General features: G+C 42.2%; 1 protein-coding gene across 2 annotated transcripts in view; it reads left to right on the top strand.

Moving 5' to 3' along the window:
- EGLN3 (egl-9 family hypoxia inducible factor 3) overlaps positions 1–16,941 on the top strand; it is a 28,543-nt gene extending 11,602 nt beyond the window's left edge. The window contains exons 2-5 of one of the 2 annotated variants that reach the window (XM_017526777.2): positions 10,287–10,406; positions 12,653–12,789; positions 15,125–15,198; positions 16,026–16,941. In XM_017526777.2, the coding sequence (XP_017382266.1) occupies positions 10,287–10,406; positions 12,653–12,789; positions 15,125–15,198; positions 16,026–16,057 (363 nt within the window). In that variant the 3' untranslated portion in view covers positions 16,058–16,941. The remainder of the gene's footprint in view (positions 1–10,286; positions 10,407–12,652; positions 12,790–15,124; positions 15,199–16,025) is intronic. The other variant, XM_017526778.2, reaches the window with a different exon arrangement.
- Positions 16,942–17,183: the final 242 nt, after the last annotated feature.

Below are 17,183 nucleotides of genomic sequence, written 5' to 3'. Positions count from 1 at the left end.
CCTTCTGTTATGGTGAATGGAGGTGAATGTCTGGCCTTTGGCAAGATAACTGCATTTGAGGCCCACGTGGGCCCTGCAGGGGCTACGGAGATTTTATGGTGGGCTTTAGGTTGGCCGTGCACTGGGAGTAACCAAAGCAAAAGACAAGACAACTTGGACAACTAGGGTCAATTTCCTTGGCCTCTTGTCTTTTTAAAATTCCCCCTTTGGATCTGTGAGTTCACAGACTGAATACCAAGCAAACTCTTTTTAAAAATATTCTTGAAATTTTTTGTATTTTATGATTTTTCTATCACGCTGGAAGGGTGATAGGCAAGGATGAGGTAGGTGGAGTCAAATATTTCAGGTAGAACCAAAGATCTTAGTACCTTCAAAAATGAGGTGGGGGTGAATTCATTAATGTCAGCCATTAGATAAACTGCCTTGGTAAAGCGTGACTTTACGACCTCACACTCTTTAGCCAGACTAATTGGGTCAAAAAGGCAAGTTACCCAAGCTCCCTATTCCTGCATTTCCTCATCTGTAAAATGGAGATAATGTTCCTACCTCATCGGATTGTAGGAAGAGTGAAGAAGGTCAGATGTGTGAAGCACACAGAACAGTGTCAGGCACACAGCACTATACAAATGTTTGTTTAGTAAATAAATATAGCTACTGAATTTTATGAGTTCTAATCTGCGCTGACTTGCTGTGTGTCATTTCTTTCATTCAGCAGATCTGTTCCAAGTGCTGAAATGCAAATGTAGGTTTCTCCTGTTTTAAGATGATTGCTTCAAGGCATTTTTCATGACATGTTTTGATTGGTAACGATATTTTTTCATACATTATCCATTAATAAAGTCTTGTCTTACCAATTGTTTTGCATTATCAAGGATTCTTTTAAGTATTTTAGGATTAAGTTCAGATGAAAACTTGAAGAGAGCCATATTCCATTCTCAGATGGGCCTGCAATCACAAGTATTCCTTGTCTCTGTTATGTGCAAAGCCTTTAGAGAGCCATAGGTGATGTTTTATTGTTCTGATAAGGCTGTTTTCATATCAAACGAAGTTGAATATTATGTTTCTCTATAGATACACCTGTGATAGCTTCTAGGTCCATAGGGTAACTTCTAGGGTTCATGACTTCTACCGAGGACTTGTGAGCAGTGTGACTCAGGGCACACACTGCTGCTCACCTTCCCAGTAACCAGGAAATTAAACAAGATATGTGCAAAATGCCACCCGGCTATAAGAGTTCTCAGGAAACAGCAGCTGTTAATATTTGGGGAAAGGCATCAGAAAGGAAATGGTTAAATGCTTCTTGATGTCCTGATCCCTGGGCTAGACTGACTTGCTGATTTTATAATTGTGAGGAAACCCTGTTGAAACATTTCTCTGGTGACTGGGGTAGTGATGGGGGAGGGGGATGGTTCCCAGTGTCAGTTCCCAGCTCAGGCTGCCTGGCGGTGTGCTCGGGTGTGGGCTGGCTGCCACCCTCACGCAGCGCACGTAGCCCTGTCACTCAGCCATCACCCGGCTGGCTTAGAGCCAGTCCTCCACGGGAAGGGCGGCCTGCCCAAACTCAAACACCCTGTATGAGTATGGCCATGTTGCCGGGCCTGTTTACTGTGCCTAATTGCATGGGATCTGGCTGAATCCCCTCCAAGGAGAAGAATTAAACCACAACGCAGAAAGGAATGACAATAGTCTCTTAAATTCCTGGCCTCTGAGCCTTTCAGTGGCTTCCTGGGGGAGGGCGATTCACTCGGAAGGTCCTGGGTGAAGTGCAGGTCTCCTGGAGTAGAATCTCGACCCAGCACAGCTCGACTTTAGAGGCCTTTGAACCTCCTGGGATTCTGTGCAGACGTCTGTGTGCGTGCATATTTCTTACATCCTTTTAATGTAAGAATCTCAAAGGGCTATTGTGCCGGGTAGAGCTATCATCACGGAGATCGCTGCTTCCAGAGTCTGGGTAGTTGATGGCCCTGAAGCTAGGACCAAGTTCATCTGAGGACAGGTTTTAAAGTGAGGATGGTAAATTCTCTGCTACTCGGGCACAGTGCTCTCCCCTGACCAGGAGGGTTTGGGCAGACCCACTTTTCATTAAAGCAACCGAGAGTTGGTTATTACTTCTTATTTTTTTATTTTCAGAAGTTCTGAAGTTTCCACAGTATTAGAAAATTCAGGTGTAGGTGCATGATGACTGTTGCTCCACCTTGGGAGGTGAGGTGATGTGTAGCAGTGTTCTGGGTAAGTAGGTTCTGCGAGAGGAATTATTTTTAGTGTGGATTTGGGGTGCAAAAGACAAAGGCAGAAGTAGTCTGTGTTGTGGAAAGAGAGTAGTAAAAAACATTTTCATGAATAATTCTGGGTTTATTGAAAGGATTACCTACCTGACAGGTATTTGTCTGGTATTCTGAATCTTCCAAATGGTCCAGTGCGATGCTGAGGCTTTGGGAGGGCGAACGTGGTGGCTGGATGTGTTTCCAGCTCGTGTTACATACAGCCCACCAAAAGTGTATTTTTTCTTTCCCCCTCGTTTTGTTACATCAGTCTCTAACTAGAGGCACTAGAAGACAGGAAACAGAATTGCAAGTAGCTAGGCTTGCTCTTAACCAACGACACAGATAACCAGCGAGATGCCAAGATAACTGATGATGGCTTTGACAAAATTTCCTCCTGTTCTAAGAGCTTATGTTATCTACAACTGTTTTCTTCATGCTTGTCTAGGTGAAGTTTGAATGCATAAAAATTCTGAAGCACTTTGAATGCTTAGAAGTTAGCGCTGCTTCATCATCACATTGAGACCTTTTTGTTCATTCTGTATAAAGGAGAAGACCAGCTGGCGGCAAGTGTGAACTTTGTGTCATTGACATTTTCTTAAAGCTTGGAGAAAGCTTTGCATAGTTGCCATAGTCTTGTAAAGAGGCCTTGTGAACATTGTTCGGTAGGAATTGAATTTGCTTGACAACAGTAGATCCCACAAAATTTCCTTGAAGATCACATATCCCTGAACAAGGGAGATGATCGAAGGAGTTTGCTTTTCACATCCTCCAGATTTAAGTTGCAAATGATTTTTTGAGTTGTTTTCTCTCACTCCTTGTCAGAGCCAAGTGGAAAATAATGGAATTGGACATTTCGGCTTAATCTGTCATTAGGGTTTTTTTTTTTAATTTGTAAAGAGCATGTCTCAGGTTTTCTCACTCCTTCCTTCAATAGCCTGCATATAGGAGTTTGCATACCTAAAGGTTTTTTTGGTTTTTCTTTCTTTTTAAATAGGAGAATTTCGGTTTTTAGAGCTGCTGCTAGCACATGTAGTGCCTTTGTTGTGGTGGCTAATCCCCTTTCCCCTCCCTCAGATGAATCACCAAGTGGGGCCCCTACTTAGCAGGGTGCCTTGATGAAGGCGGGACCTAAAGTATGCAGTCATGAGGATGCCCCACTCACTGGCTACAGTCAAGGTGTGTGTTAAAATATGTGCTGAACATAAACCACCAGAAAAACAGCCCTGGAAGTGTAGCCTTCAGCTCCTCTATCCACAGCTGACTAAAACATTGGCAAGTTTGTCACCTAGGCTGTTGTTACCCGAATATAAATGAGACCCATTTCTGGCCAGAAAACCTCAGCTATCGCATTCTACATTGTGATGAGCTGCTTGACTGTTTTTCCAAGCAGAAGAAGGTACATGGTCTCATGTATTTCTTCCCAACTCTTTTTTTTTTCTCCTTTTTTTTTTTTCTGAGTAGCTTAATATTTGACCTTCTGAATTTTTTTAAAAAATTATTTTATTATTACTTTTTGAGATGGAGTCTCTCTCTGTTGCCTAGGCTGGAGTGCAGTGGCGCGATCCCGGTCCACTGCAACCTCCACCTCCCAGGTTCAAGTGATTCTCCTGCCTCAGTCTCTTGAGTAGCTGGGATTACAGGTGTGCGCCACCACATCCAGCTAATTTTTTGTTTTTAGTAGAGATGGGGTTTCACCACGTTAATCAGACTGGTCTCGAACTCCTGACCTTGTGATGCTCTGGCCTCGGCCTCCCAAAGTGCTGGGATTACAGGCGTGAGCCGCTGCATCCGGCCCCCAACTCTTTACACAACTAGTTGTCTGAGTCATTGTGCCTTATGGTAGAGAAGGGAAGGATCCTGGGTCTCTGTGGCTCTGCACTGGGTGGACATGGGGGAAGGACTTGATGGAGGGAGGTGTGAGGATGCAATTAGAATGCGGATGACATTAAGGATGAGGCATTGTTTTTGGACAGGATGTGTTTGAGTCTGGTGGAAAGAAATGGGGAAAGTGCCCATTCAGGAGCTGTCTCAAAGTAGCTTTACTTCTTGGAAGGCCTCACACAGTGATCTCAAAATATAGCCTGATGTGTATGTGCACGCGTGTGTGTGTGTGTGTGTGTGTGTGTGTGTGTGTATTTATTTATAGCCCTGATTAAAAAATTGGGATCAACAATATTTAGGAGAGTTTACATAAAAATCTGACTGCCTGCTACTCTCATAAAATCTGAAGATTTACTCTCACTGAAAATAACAGCAAGTCCCCCCAGTGTAGGTGGCATAACACACACATGACTCATGTATCCCTGATTGGCTTCAATCATTTGTTACTGGCAAACGTCGAAAGCTATTTTGCCAGTCGCAGATAAACTACAAACACTTAAGTAAAATTGGATCTCTGAAGAAGAGACATTCTGCAGCTCCAGTCAGAAGACAAACATGCCACATCATCTTTAAAAATAGCTAACATTGGCCAGGTGTGGTGGCTCACACCTGTAATCCCAGCACTTTGGGAGGCGACAGTGGGGAGATCACCTGAGGTCGGGCGTTCAAGACCAGCCTGACCAACATGGAGAAACCCCATCTCTACTCAAAATACAAAATTAGCTGGGCATGGTGGCACATGACTGTAATCCCAGTTACTGGGGAGGCTGAGGCAGGAGAATCACTTGAACCCGGGAAGCAGAGGTTGCGATGAGCCGAGATTGTGCCATTGCACTCCAGCCTGGGCAACAAGAGCGAAACTGTGTCTCAAAAAAAAAACCAAAAAACAAAAAGCTAACATTTATTAAGCATTTAGTGTGTGCCGGGCTGTGCACTAAGGATTTTGCATGGATTATCTCCTTCAGTCTTTATAAACCCATTTTACAGATGAACAAATCAGGGTGTAAATAAGTTAAATGCAGATTATCTCATACTTAGGTTGCATTTTATTCAAAGTACGCTTTGCTCAAGACCATGCTTAATTCAAAATGAATCCTTAAAAAGGTTGGCTGGTATTTCTCCTTAGCAGCAAGAGGGGATCTAGCATTTGTGGGTAGATCAGAGTACTAGTTTAAAGCTCCTCCAACCAGATAGTTTTGAAATCATGCTCTTCTCAACAAATCCTAAACAATGGATTTTCATTTATTGCAAATTTTGCAAATAAAATGAGACGTAATTAATATTTGAATTTGCTGAGTTAAATCTTGCATAAAATGCCACTTTATTATAACTTGTTCAAGACTGAGTCATACTAGCGAATCTGTCTCCAAAATCATGAGCAATGTAAAATACATTTGTATGAAAATACACTTGGTAACTGTTAGTAGAGAAGTGGTAAGCCTAACCACAGGATGGTTGTACCCCCTTCTCACCTGTGAGTCTGAAAAAATGATCGTCGTTGCTGAGGGGATGGTGGAGGTTGCTGATGCCGTTTTTGAAATCGTTTTTAAATGCAATCAAGCTGCAGTTGATGGCATGCAAGAGCATTCTGTTTAGGTATTGGAATGAAAACGGTGGACTTTTATTTTTCAGCTTTACCTTTAGGCTTGATGAGATAGGTTTTTTTATGAAGTCAGCTCACCTGTACCTTTTTTTTTTTTTTTTTGGAGACAGAGTCTTGCTCTGTCGCCAGGCTGGAGCTTAGTGGTGCGATCTCGGCCCACTGCAGCCTCCATCTCCTAGGTTGAAGCAATTCTCCTGCCTCAGCCTCCTGAGTAGCTGGGACTACAGGCACATTTCACCACGCTCTGCTATTTTTTTCTATTTTAGTAGAGACGAGGTTTCACCATGGCCAGGATGGTTTCTATCTCCTGACCTTGTGATCCTCTCACCTTGGCCTCCAAAAGTGCTGGGATTACAGGCATGTGCCACCTAGCCCGGCCACCAGTAACTCTTAACAGAACCATTGTCTTCTTTTTCACTGAGGCATTTTGGGAGCACATTTTTATATTGGGTTTGAACTGTTATGGTTCTATGTATCTGTGTTTATCTTTAAAGAATACATACACATTTCCTTTCTTGAGATGGAGTCTCTGTTACCAAGCTGGAGTGCAATGGCACAATCTTGGCTCACTGCAACCTACACCTCCTGGGTTCAAGCGATTCTCCTGTCTCAGCCTCCCTAGTAGTTGGAACTACAGGTGCACACCACCACACCTGGCTAATTTTTGTATTGTTAGTAGGGATGGGGTTTCACCATGTTGGCCAGGATGGTCTCGATCTCTTAACCATGTGATTCACTTGCTTCAGCCTCCCAAAGTGCTGGGATTACAAGTGTGAGCCACTGTGCCCAGCCTACATTTCTTATCTGAACATGGCTGCATATGTGTCTAGAACACATATTCTAGTGTAGCGCCAGCCTGGGACCGCCTGATTCACCTCTCCACTAATTTCCTATTGCTACAGAGCAAAGGAGAGGCCTCTGGGAATGGGGATGGTGTGGGGTGGCTTGGGTACACTATATAATGTCAGTGGAGGGAATGGTGAACATGTAAGTGAACACGTGGATTTATCTGCATATCCAAGAATAGACCTATAGGACTATACTGTGTGTGCTGCTGTAGGTGACACTAATGTGTTGTTAAACTTCTGTAAATTTCAAATATTAATCCAGTCTGGAAGTTCAAATAAATAAAAAGCCTGTACTAAAGAAGGCGTCCTCTTGATATGTGTCAGTTTATTGCTTGGCATGTTTGTTATATGATCATTAAGTTACTGTGGCCCGTTCTTTTAACAATAAAGCTTTGAAGGTTTCTCCTCTGTTAAACACTCTAAATCCCTTCCCCGGCTTGATGAGGTTTAGATAGCAACTCAGTTGGACTGATCTGCTTCCGGAGTTTGTGACTGCCCCGTGCACAGATTGGCACAGAAGTGAATGGCTAGTTATTGAAGTCAGGCTTGCTTCTTGTGCATCCTTAGCCTCACGGTTTTAGACCCTGTCAAAGAAGAGCAAACAGTTGGGAATGTGCCCAAGCAAAGACCCACTCATCCAGAGAACACACTGATAAAATCTGCCAAATGTAGCCTCAACTGGCCCACTGCTAGAAAATGATTTCCTTCCATTGTTTCCAACTTGATGCGTGTGGTTTCTGGAACCAGGAGAGAGGGTGAATATTCACTCTGGCCAGAAAAATTATCTCTGTTCCTCCCCTTAAGCAGTCAGACACTTTGCTGACATGTAGGGGTTTTGTCCTAATAGGAAGTCCTCTGGAATTGGCTCTTTGTCTCTGTGTGTTTTATAGATGCAGCTCTTAGTAGAGGATGTACTTTCGTGAGTTTGTATCCATCTTTTTTTCAATATTTTAATCTGAGCTGAGTTCTGAGGCAGAGAAACCTCCTTAATGACCTGAAGAACTGGGTTGCTTTTTCAAGGGTTGCTGCTTACTTAGATTCAAGTCTTAGATCTTCTTGGACCTTTGACAGCTGTGTAACCCAATCCCCTCTTTATAGGAAATAGACAGCCTGGGATCACAGTTGCAGAGTGAACTATGGCGGGCATCAAGACCACTGACCAACCTTTCCCCTTAGAGAAGAGCTGTTGAAGCATGTAAGATTATAGCATTGATGGCGTACTTTTTCTTTTCAGACACACACAGTAGGGGGAGCTTGAGACAGTAGGGAATCCAGCCTGTAATTGTCTGTGGCTTAAGTGACTTTCATTATTGGCTCAGTGGTGGCTCTTAGAATCCTAATAGCTGATTCCAGGGGTGAGTAATTCTTCAGTCATTATAGGTGACTTTATTTAGCTCTTTTTCTCTTGCTAGACTCATCAGTTCTGTTCGCTACCAATCACCCTTCCTCAAGCCATGCTTTGCTTAGTGGTACCATCATTTGCTAAATCTTTATGACCGACGTTGCCTCACAGTTTCACCTTCTAACAGCCTAACTTGAGCTCTGAGGATGACATCACATTGACCTTTTGATGTTCAAAGGCAGGATGTGGGGATTGTTCGCTGCATGAGGATATGAAGTTTGAGAGGGATGGTGATTTAAGCTTTAAAATAATTGTAAAGTCAAGTTACCATTCAGCCTTATTATTGATCTGGTATGCAAGGTGTGTGATGCCTAGTTTCATGTTTTCATGCTACTATTGGAGTGACTCAGTAGCCGCGTTGAAGTTGATTCATCGAACCACTAGCCCGTTAGTTTGGGGCTCTACTCAAATGGTCATTTTACCAATGAAGCAACACTGCCACTTATCCGGAAATACATGGCCTGGATCCTTACATGGATGTTTGAAGATAGGTCTTATTAAATGACAGAAATAGCTATTGATCTAGGTAAAATGTGAACTTACTCTTTAGAGAAAAAACCATTCACTATTTCATTGATTTATTTTTTTAATTTTTTAATTTTTTAATTCTTTGAGATGGAGTTTCACTCTTGTTGCACAGGCTGGAGTGCAATGGCGTGATCTTGGCTCACCGCAGCCTCCACCTCCTGGGTTCAAGCAATTCTCCTGCCTCAGCCTCCCAAGTATTTGAAATTACAGGCATGCCCCACCACACCTGGCTAATTTTGTGTTTTTAGTAGAGATGGGGTTTCTCCATGTTGGTCAGGCTGGTTTCAAACTTCTGACCTCAAGTGATCTACCTGCCTCAGCCTTCCAAAGTGCTGGGATTACAAGTGTGAGCCACCGCGCCCAGCTTCATTGATTTATTTATCACATTTTATTTTTATTTATTTGTTTATTTATTTATTTAGAGACGGAGTCTCGCTGTCACCAGGCTGAAGTGCAGTGGTACCATCTCGGCGCACTGCAATCTCCGCCTCCCAGGTTCAAGCGAGTATCCTGCCTCGGCCTCCCAGCTAGCTGGGACTATAGCTGTGCACCACCATGCCCAGCTAATTTTTGTGTTTTTAGTAGAGACCATGTTGACCAGTATGGTCTCAATCTCTTGACCTTCTGATCCGCCTGCCTCGGCCTCCCAAAGTGCTGGGATTACAGACGTGAACCACCGCGCCAGGCCATTATTTATCACATTTTAAATGGACACCTTCTGTATGTTAGGCACTGTCCTAGGTGCTAAGAATACATCAGTGAGTAGAACAGGAAAAATAACACCTGTCCTCATCTTATGTTGCTGATTCTAATATTTTCTTGCACATATTGCGTCCCTATAAAAATGTTTTTAAAACCTGGCAGTATCCTGTGAAGAAAAGAACTGACTTTCTATACTTTGCCCTCCCCCCACCTCCCCAATCTGTTATAATTTTTCCGTGGAACAATTAGAGGTGTGTTTTCTCTAACTGTAATTTTCAGTAGGATTTTTGGTGTGGTTTTCTACTCTATTCTTCTACCTGGTTGATACAGGTAGCACTTAGACAAAGAAACAGAACTTGAGATTATCACCTGATTTGATAATCATCAGGAAGAAGACATGAATTAAGAAACACATATTAAGATACATGCATAGCTTTTTCCCTGAAAGGAATCTCTCTGTGTTTTCTATGCTAACAAGTTAAGGTGTGGCTTCCTATTGACTTTTCTCCCTTTCTTCTATTCTAAGCATTTTATTGAGTAAGCCTGACCTTTTCCTCCTTTGGTGATTGGTTTTGTCACTTTGCATCTGCAAGTATCTTTAGCCATTGTTCTGAAACAGCGTAAGTGATATGCAGGGGCACTTGCTAAACAGTCATAATCCCTAAACTCCACACCTAGTGACTCTGATTGTGTGGATCTAGCATGAGAACCTAGAAGCTGCTTTTCCAAAAAGGTGTATGGAAGAAAGGCAGGGCATACAAATAGGTTATGCAAATAGGGCATGTAGATAGGTTACTTTAAGAAAAACTGTCTAAAATGTTCTAGAACTATGGGAATATTGTCGAACTTTCCACTGGGCAGAGCCATAGGTGTGACCTGGCCATTAGTCTTATACACAGAAGAGTCCCAGTTTATGTACCATACATGTAATTAAGAAGCCAGAAGCCACCTATAAATGTCACATAGCACCCAAGGAGACTGTGTTACTTGCCTGCTCACCAGTGGGAGGAGGGGATGTTTCAGCTTTGTTAACCAGCTTACTTGGGATTTCTCCATAGGCAATGGTGGCTTGCTATCCGGGAAATGGAACAGGTTATGTTCGCCATGTGGACAACCCCAACGGCGATGGTCGCTGTATCACCTGCATCTACTATCTGAACAAGAATTGGGATGCCAAGGTACTTTTGAATAATGGGAGCAGAGTGTGGGGTTAGAAACTATAGGAAAAGGAATTCAGATAAGTTAGAGGAGGGTTTGTATTGAGTTCATAGTTGCCCTGTCTCCCACAGATGAATAATTTCTATTTCCATTTCATAACCTCCTGCAGTAATGGAATTAGTACTCAAGTTGTTAAGATGAAAACAATGAAGTTAATTTGGAGGGGGATAGGTAGGATGATTATTAACCCTACCTCTGGGAAGGGTGGTTGATGAAGGGAAGGTCATTTGATGTTAGGATTAAGGATGAATTTTTTCAGTTTAATTCAGGGTTGCTCTGACTCTCAGTGGAGACATAGGATATACACTTTTCCCTCCCAGCAGCAGCATTGAGAAAGTTCAACAAAAATAGAACTGTAGGATGTAAAACCATCCCCAAGAGAGATTTCCCACACAGGCCTCTCCCTCGGGGTGGTGTGTCTCACTGATGGCTGCTTGCCATGGGTTACTATGGTTTGTGAATGCCAAAGGTTTTTGTGGCTTATTTTTGTATTATAGAACTTATAGATAGATGGAGATATGAAGCCTGGTTCCACGCTTACAGACATTCGTCTGGACTCTGCATGCTTTCCAAAAGTTAAGAATGATTTAGGAGTCTGGGAAGTCAGAGAACTTTTCAAGCTTATTTGGCTTTTGAGCCTTCTGCATCTCCATTTCCCATTCATTAGGCAAATACTGGCTGTCATATAGCAATAATATTTTATCCAGAGTCAGAAAAATGAAACCTGGGAAACCACTGAATCAGTAAAAAGGCCTTTCTCTTCTCCCTGTTTGGTAACATGACTGGAATACATCCATTAGGCCTCCTTGAAAATCTTGAGAGGTGCTGATAGAGACAAGAGAATAAAGTTATCAGATTGGTACTAATAAATTGGAAGGTCTGGAATCATTCAACAAATATTTGAGTTCCTGGTAGTGTCAGACATTGTATTATGAAGAAACATTGATGTGTGAGGCTTGAATTCTACTCTAATACGGTTATTCTAGTAGGTAGGAATAGGTTGACATGTAAAAAAAAAAAAAAAAGTAATTCAAGAAAGAGAGTGATATATGTCATAAAAGGTACAGATTATGTGGTCTGAGAGTTCAGAAAAAAGAGCATGTAACTTCCAACTAACGAGGTCAGGTAGGAGCTAAGGGAGTTCAGAAGAGCTGTAAATTTTAATTGAAGGGGAAGTTATGTGTGATGACTTTCTTAGAAAGTTGTTGATGGCTAGATGGAACCATGTGAAATTGCTGTGGTTTTTTGTTTGTTTGTTTTGTTTTGAGACGGAGTCTTGCTCTGCTGGCCAGGCCAGAGTGCAGTGGTGTGATCTCGGCTCAGTGCAACCTCCGCCTCCTGGATTCAAGCAATTCTCTGCCTTATCCTTCCAAGTAGCTGGGATTACAGGCGCCCACCACCACACCTGGCTAATTTTTATGTTTTTAGTACAGGTGGCGTTTCACCATCTTGGCCAGGCTGGTCTTGAACTCCTGACCTTGTGATCCACCTGCCTTGGCCTCCCAAAGTGCTGGGATTCTAGATGTGAGTCACCGTGCCCAACCTGTTGTTGTTGTTTTTTTTTAAGTCAAAAACACTCAAATATTGGCAAATCTGTATGATTCAATCTAATAGTACTCTATTTTATGGCCATGGGCTTTATGACTGTGGGGGTGGGAATGCTTTTTTTGGTTTAAGGTGAATAAGGAGATATCTCTAGCCAAGTCTGAAATAAAATTTGGTACAAGGTGGCCGGGCATACCGGATCTGCCCACCTCGGCCTCCCAAAGTGCTGGGATCATGCCTGTAATCCCAGGGCTTTGGGAGACTGAGGTGGGCAGATCACCTGAGGTCAAGAGTTTGAGATCAACCTGACCAACATGGAGAAACCCCATCTCTACTAAAAATACAAAATTAGCTGGGCGTGGTGGCACATGCCTGTAATCCCAGCTACTTGGGAGGCTGAGGCAGGAGAATTGCTTGAACTCAGGAGGCAGAGTTTGTAGTGAGCCAAGATTGTGCCATTGCACTCCAGCCTTGGCAACAAGAGCAAAACTCGATCTCAAAAAAAAATTGGTACAAAGTATGAGGTTGAAGTAAGAATCTGGGGTACCATGCATTTGGAGTGGTGGTTAGCAGATGGCATATTTCTAAATGGGGCTGAAATATGGTTGTTGATAAACTACATGAGAGGTAGGAAATAATCTACCTTCTTTGTGGCTTTCAGCTACATGGCGGGATCCTGCGGATATTTCCAGAGGGGAAATCATTCATAGCAGATGTGGAGCCCATTTTTGACAGACTCCTGTTCTTCTGGTCAGATCGCAGGAACCCACATGAAGTGCAGCCTTCTTACGCGACCAGGTAAGAGCTGGGGCCATGATTCCCATCCTGGAGCTTGTTGTACAAACTGTAGTTCCAGAGAACTCTCTAAACTTGTGTTATGTGCATGCAGGGGACTGACCATACCCCACAGCTGATAGCAAATTTGTTTGGCGTCTACAAAAATTAAAGGGGAAACTTTGGATTCTTTAGTACACAAAAGCTAACCTCACTTTGAAAGTACTGTTAACAAATTGTTTTCCATTAGGTAAGCATATTGGATTCCAGCTTCTTTTTTTTTTTTTTTTTTTTTTTTTTGAGACGGAATTTTGCTCTTGTTACCCAGGCTGGAGTGCAATGGCACGATCTCGGCTCACCGCAACCTCCGCCTCCTGGGTTCAGGCAATTCTCCTGCCTCAGCCTCCTGAGTAGCTGGGATTACAGGCACGCGCCACCATGCCCAGCTAATTTTTTGTAGTTTTAGTAGAGACGGGGTTTCACCGTGTTGACCAGGATGGTCTCGATCTCTTGACCTCGTGATCCACCCGCCTCAGCCTCCCAAAGTGCTGGGATTACAGGCGTGAGCCACCGCGCCCGGCTGGATTCCAGCTTCTTAAGAGTATTTTTCTCTTCCTTCCTTTCCTCCCTTCCCTTACCTCTCTTTCCCTTTTAAAAAAACCTAATGTTGAACTATGTCTACAGAATCTTGGCTGTCCCATATCAGGAATACTGTCTGGTTACTTTGGATGAGTTTATAAGCTGCTAGTTGCAAGCAGAGAAAGAATCTTGAGAAAAGAAAGAATAATTGGTTTTGACTTTTCCTTTTTGTCTTTTTTTGGTTTGAAATTGGCTTGGGCTTGCTGCATCCATAGTCCAACAGCTGGATGTTTTATTAATCTTTTCTTTATCATGTGCACATGAAGATTCTCACAATAACTGAACAACTTAGTATTGTTTAGAACCAATCTAGAAAACCTTGATTCCCAATTCTGCCTCTCATTTACGTTTGTTAAAGCAATAAACCAGGCAGCATTGGAGGGCTATGAAGAGCAGCTTGTACTGAGACTAGCATTCAGGGCAGGAGGAGAGAGTTTTGGTAGGATGATGATTACATCTCAAGCCTAATTAAATTAAGATCGTATGTGTCCTCCTGCCAAAATCACACAGCTTAACCCCAAGCAGGGTTATATATTAACTGCCAAATTGGAATGTCTTCCAGATGAGTAGGAAACGAATTCTACCGCTGAAGTCATCTTTTGTGTTTCATGGTTTTCGATAACTAGACCCCATTGTTTGTGGCAGAAGTCTTTGGTTAGTCCCCAATCTCATGATGACTGACTTTACAGGGAAAACATTAACAAATGTTGATGAGAAACCCTTGAAAAAAACTAAGTCCTATAGAAATTTCAGTAGCTAACAATCATTTGAAAACGAAACTTCAAAAAAAAAAAAACCCAAGAATGAAATGGCTCCCATTACAGTCTACCCAATGAATGGGATAAAGCAAGTTAGTGGGGATGCAGGAGAACCCTGGGGCATTATTATTGTTCACTTGCAACTTTGCCTCAATGTCCAAAACTAAAGAAAGCAAGCCAAGAGTTTTAAACATACTATGATTTACACAAGTTATTTTTCAAAGCTTCACTCAGATGGCATCTCTTCTCTGTGTTCTCGCCACCCACTTGGGTCTCCTAGTCTTTACCAGAATGACTTCCTTCTAGTCCTTTCTATAGAGGTCATGTTTACCTGTTGCCTTATTGCAAAATCACCTGTCTCCCTTATTTTGAGCCTGAGATCCTTGTGGAAGAGGAAGAGCTGTTCACAGGATCATTTGAATTCCTAATGTTCAAGATAATTCCTGGGACATACCTGGAATTCCTTATGTGTTTTATTACTTTGAAATAGAATTAAAACCAGAGAAGTTAAATTTTAATTAAAATCAGGGTAGACTTCTAATAATAGGGAAAACTTTAAAACTTTCAATGTGAGATTTATAGGACATTTGTGTGGGTTTTTTTCTTGTTTTTTGCTTTTGAGATGGAATCTTGTTCTCTCACCTAGGCTGGAGTGCAGTGGTGCGATCTTGACTCACCGCAACTTCCGCCTCCTGGGTTCAAGCAATTCTCCTGCCTCAGCCTCCTGAGTGGCTGGGATTACAGGTGTACTCCACTATACCCAGCTAATTTTTTTTTGTATTTTGAGTTGAGACGGGGTTTCACCATGTTGGCCAGGCTGGACTCAAACTCCTGACCTCGTGATCCACCCACCTTGGCCTCCCAAAGTGCTGGGATTACAGGTGTGAGCCACCGTGCCTGGCCATTTGTGTTTTTAGTAGTAGCATTAAACCTCTTTCCTTATATCTGTTTATCTTTCACAGATATGCTATGACCGTCTGGTACTTCGATGCTGAAGAAAGGGCAGAAGCTAAAAAGAAGTTCAGGAATTTAACTAGTATGTGTTTGATAATTTTCTGTGACTTTTGATCAAGTTAATCCTTGATTTTTATTCAATGTTACATATTTTTAAATATGCTCTGTTCAATATGTTATAGCTTAGCTTTATATGTAATGATATCTTGATGGGTTTTATCCTGAAACCTTGGCCTTAGGGTTCATAGAAAAATCAGAAGCAATGCAAGGGGTTTCCCCTGAGAATGCCCAATGAATGTATGATGGTTTATGATAGATGGGAAATAGTTAACTTTTTCTTATTAATGTTAACCAGTCAAATGTAATATTAAATTCTGCCCATGATTTTGGCATATTGCAAAGGAAATATAATGGAACCCAGTTACGATGGCAAATTTATCATATTGGGTGAGACCGTGACTCTCAGTATAAAAGCAAGGCTCATGTAATATAAACTGAATATGACATAGCACTATTCCTATCCCTTCCAACCAGTATTGTAAGGCAGCATTTTCCAAAATATGTTACATTAAAACACAAATCCTGCCAAGTTGGTAAACTCCTGGTCCCAGAAATGTGGGAAATGTTGCATCCTCTATCCCTCTCTTAAAGAGTCACAGTGGTCACTAGCATGTTCAATTACGGCTCTAAGAGATCCTGCAGTAAGGAAACATGTATGATATTGCCTAGCCCATAGCCCATTTGGACTGTATACCTCTCAAACACCACAGAAAACCCCTTTTGCAAAGCTCTGTCGGGAGCTTATATAAGATGGGAAGTGTTTACTGGAGGCTTTTTGGTGACATTTGTGACATAAAACTCATCAGAGGTGACTCCATACCTCTATTCTCCTTTCTGTCCCCCACCCAGGGAAATCTGAATCTGCCCTCACTGAAGACTGACCGTGTGCTGAAATCTGCTGGCCTTGTTCATTTTGGTAATGGTTCCTGAATTCTCTTTAAGAGTTGAGATCCAAAGATGGCCTCTTCAGTGACAACAATCTCCCTGCTACTTCTCGCATTCTTCACATCCCTGTCTTGTGTGTGGTACTTCATGTTTTCTTGCCAAGACTGTTGATCTTCAGATGCTCTCTTGGCAGAATGAACTCATTTGTTAACTCTAGAAATTTCCTGCAGACATCCTGCTCAGCCAGCGGTTTACCTGATAGATTTGGTGATACTGACTATCAAGAAAAGAGCCTAGGAGCACAGCGAGGGAGTGAACCTCACTTGCACTTTATGTACGCTTGCTGATTTGAAAGGAGGAGGTTTGAAAAGCAAAAAATGGTGGTGGTAGATGCCACAGTGAGGCATCATGGAAGCCTTAACAGCAGGAAACAGAGGAATTTGTGTCATCTGAACAGTTTCCAGATGTTCTTAATGCAGGGCTGTTGGGGTTTCTGGAGAATTATCACAACCTAATGACATTAATACCTCTAGAAAGGGCTGCTGTCATCGTGAACAATTTATAAGTGTCCCATGGGGCAGACACTCATTTTTTCCCAGTCCTGCAACCTGGATTTTCTGCCTCAGCCCCATTTTGCTGAAAATAATGACTTTCTGAATAAGGACGGCAACACCATTTTTTCTGCATTTTCAGTTCTTACCTGGGAACCTAATTCCCCAGAAGCTAGGAAAACTAGACATTAGTTGTTTTGGTTGCTTTAGTTGGAATGGAATTTGAACTTAAAGGAAAAGTATCTCCTTGGTAGTTTTGTGTTAACCTCTGATAACTGTGGAAAGAGCTAGGTCTACAGATACACAATAAACGTGTGCATCTTGAACAATTTGAGAAGGGAGGTGGAGTTGGAAATGTGGGTGTTCCTGTTTTTTTTTTTTTTTTTTTTTTTTTTTTTTTTTTNTTTTTTTTTCAGTTTCCCTTTTTAATGAGCTCACCCTTCTTTGACACAATAAAAAACAGGGTGCTGTATTTTAAAAAAGGAAATGGAAATAAAAAAAATCTCAAAACTGTTTGAATTCTTCCACGTTGTCTGTCCCTAGCAGCCTTTCTTCAGCCCATGTGGCTTTG

The sequence above is a fragment of the Cebus imitator genome, unplaced genomic scaffold (assembly GCF_001604975.1).
Source record: "Cebus imitator isolate Cc_AM_T3 unplaced genomic scaffold, Cebus_imitator-1.0 Scaffold44, whole genome shotgun sequence".
Lineage (NCBI taxonomy): Eukaryota > Metazoa > Chordata > Mammalia > Primates > Cebidae > Cebus > Cebus imitator.
This window is presented reverse-complemented; position numbering and strand designations above follow the sequence as displayed.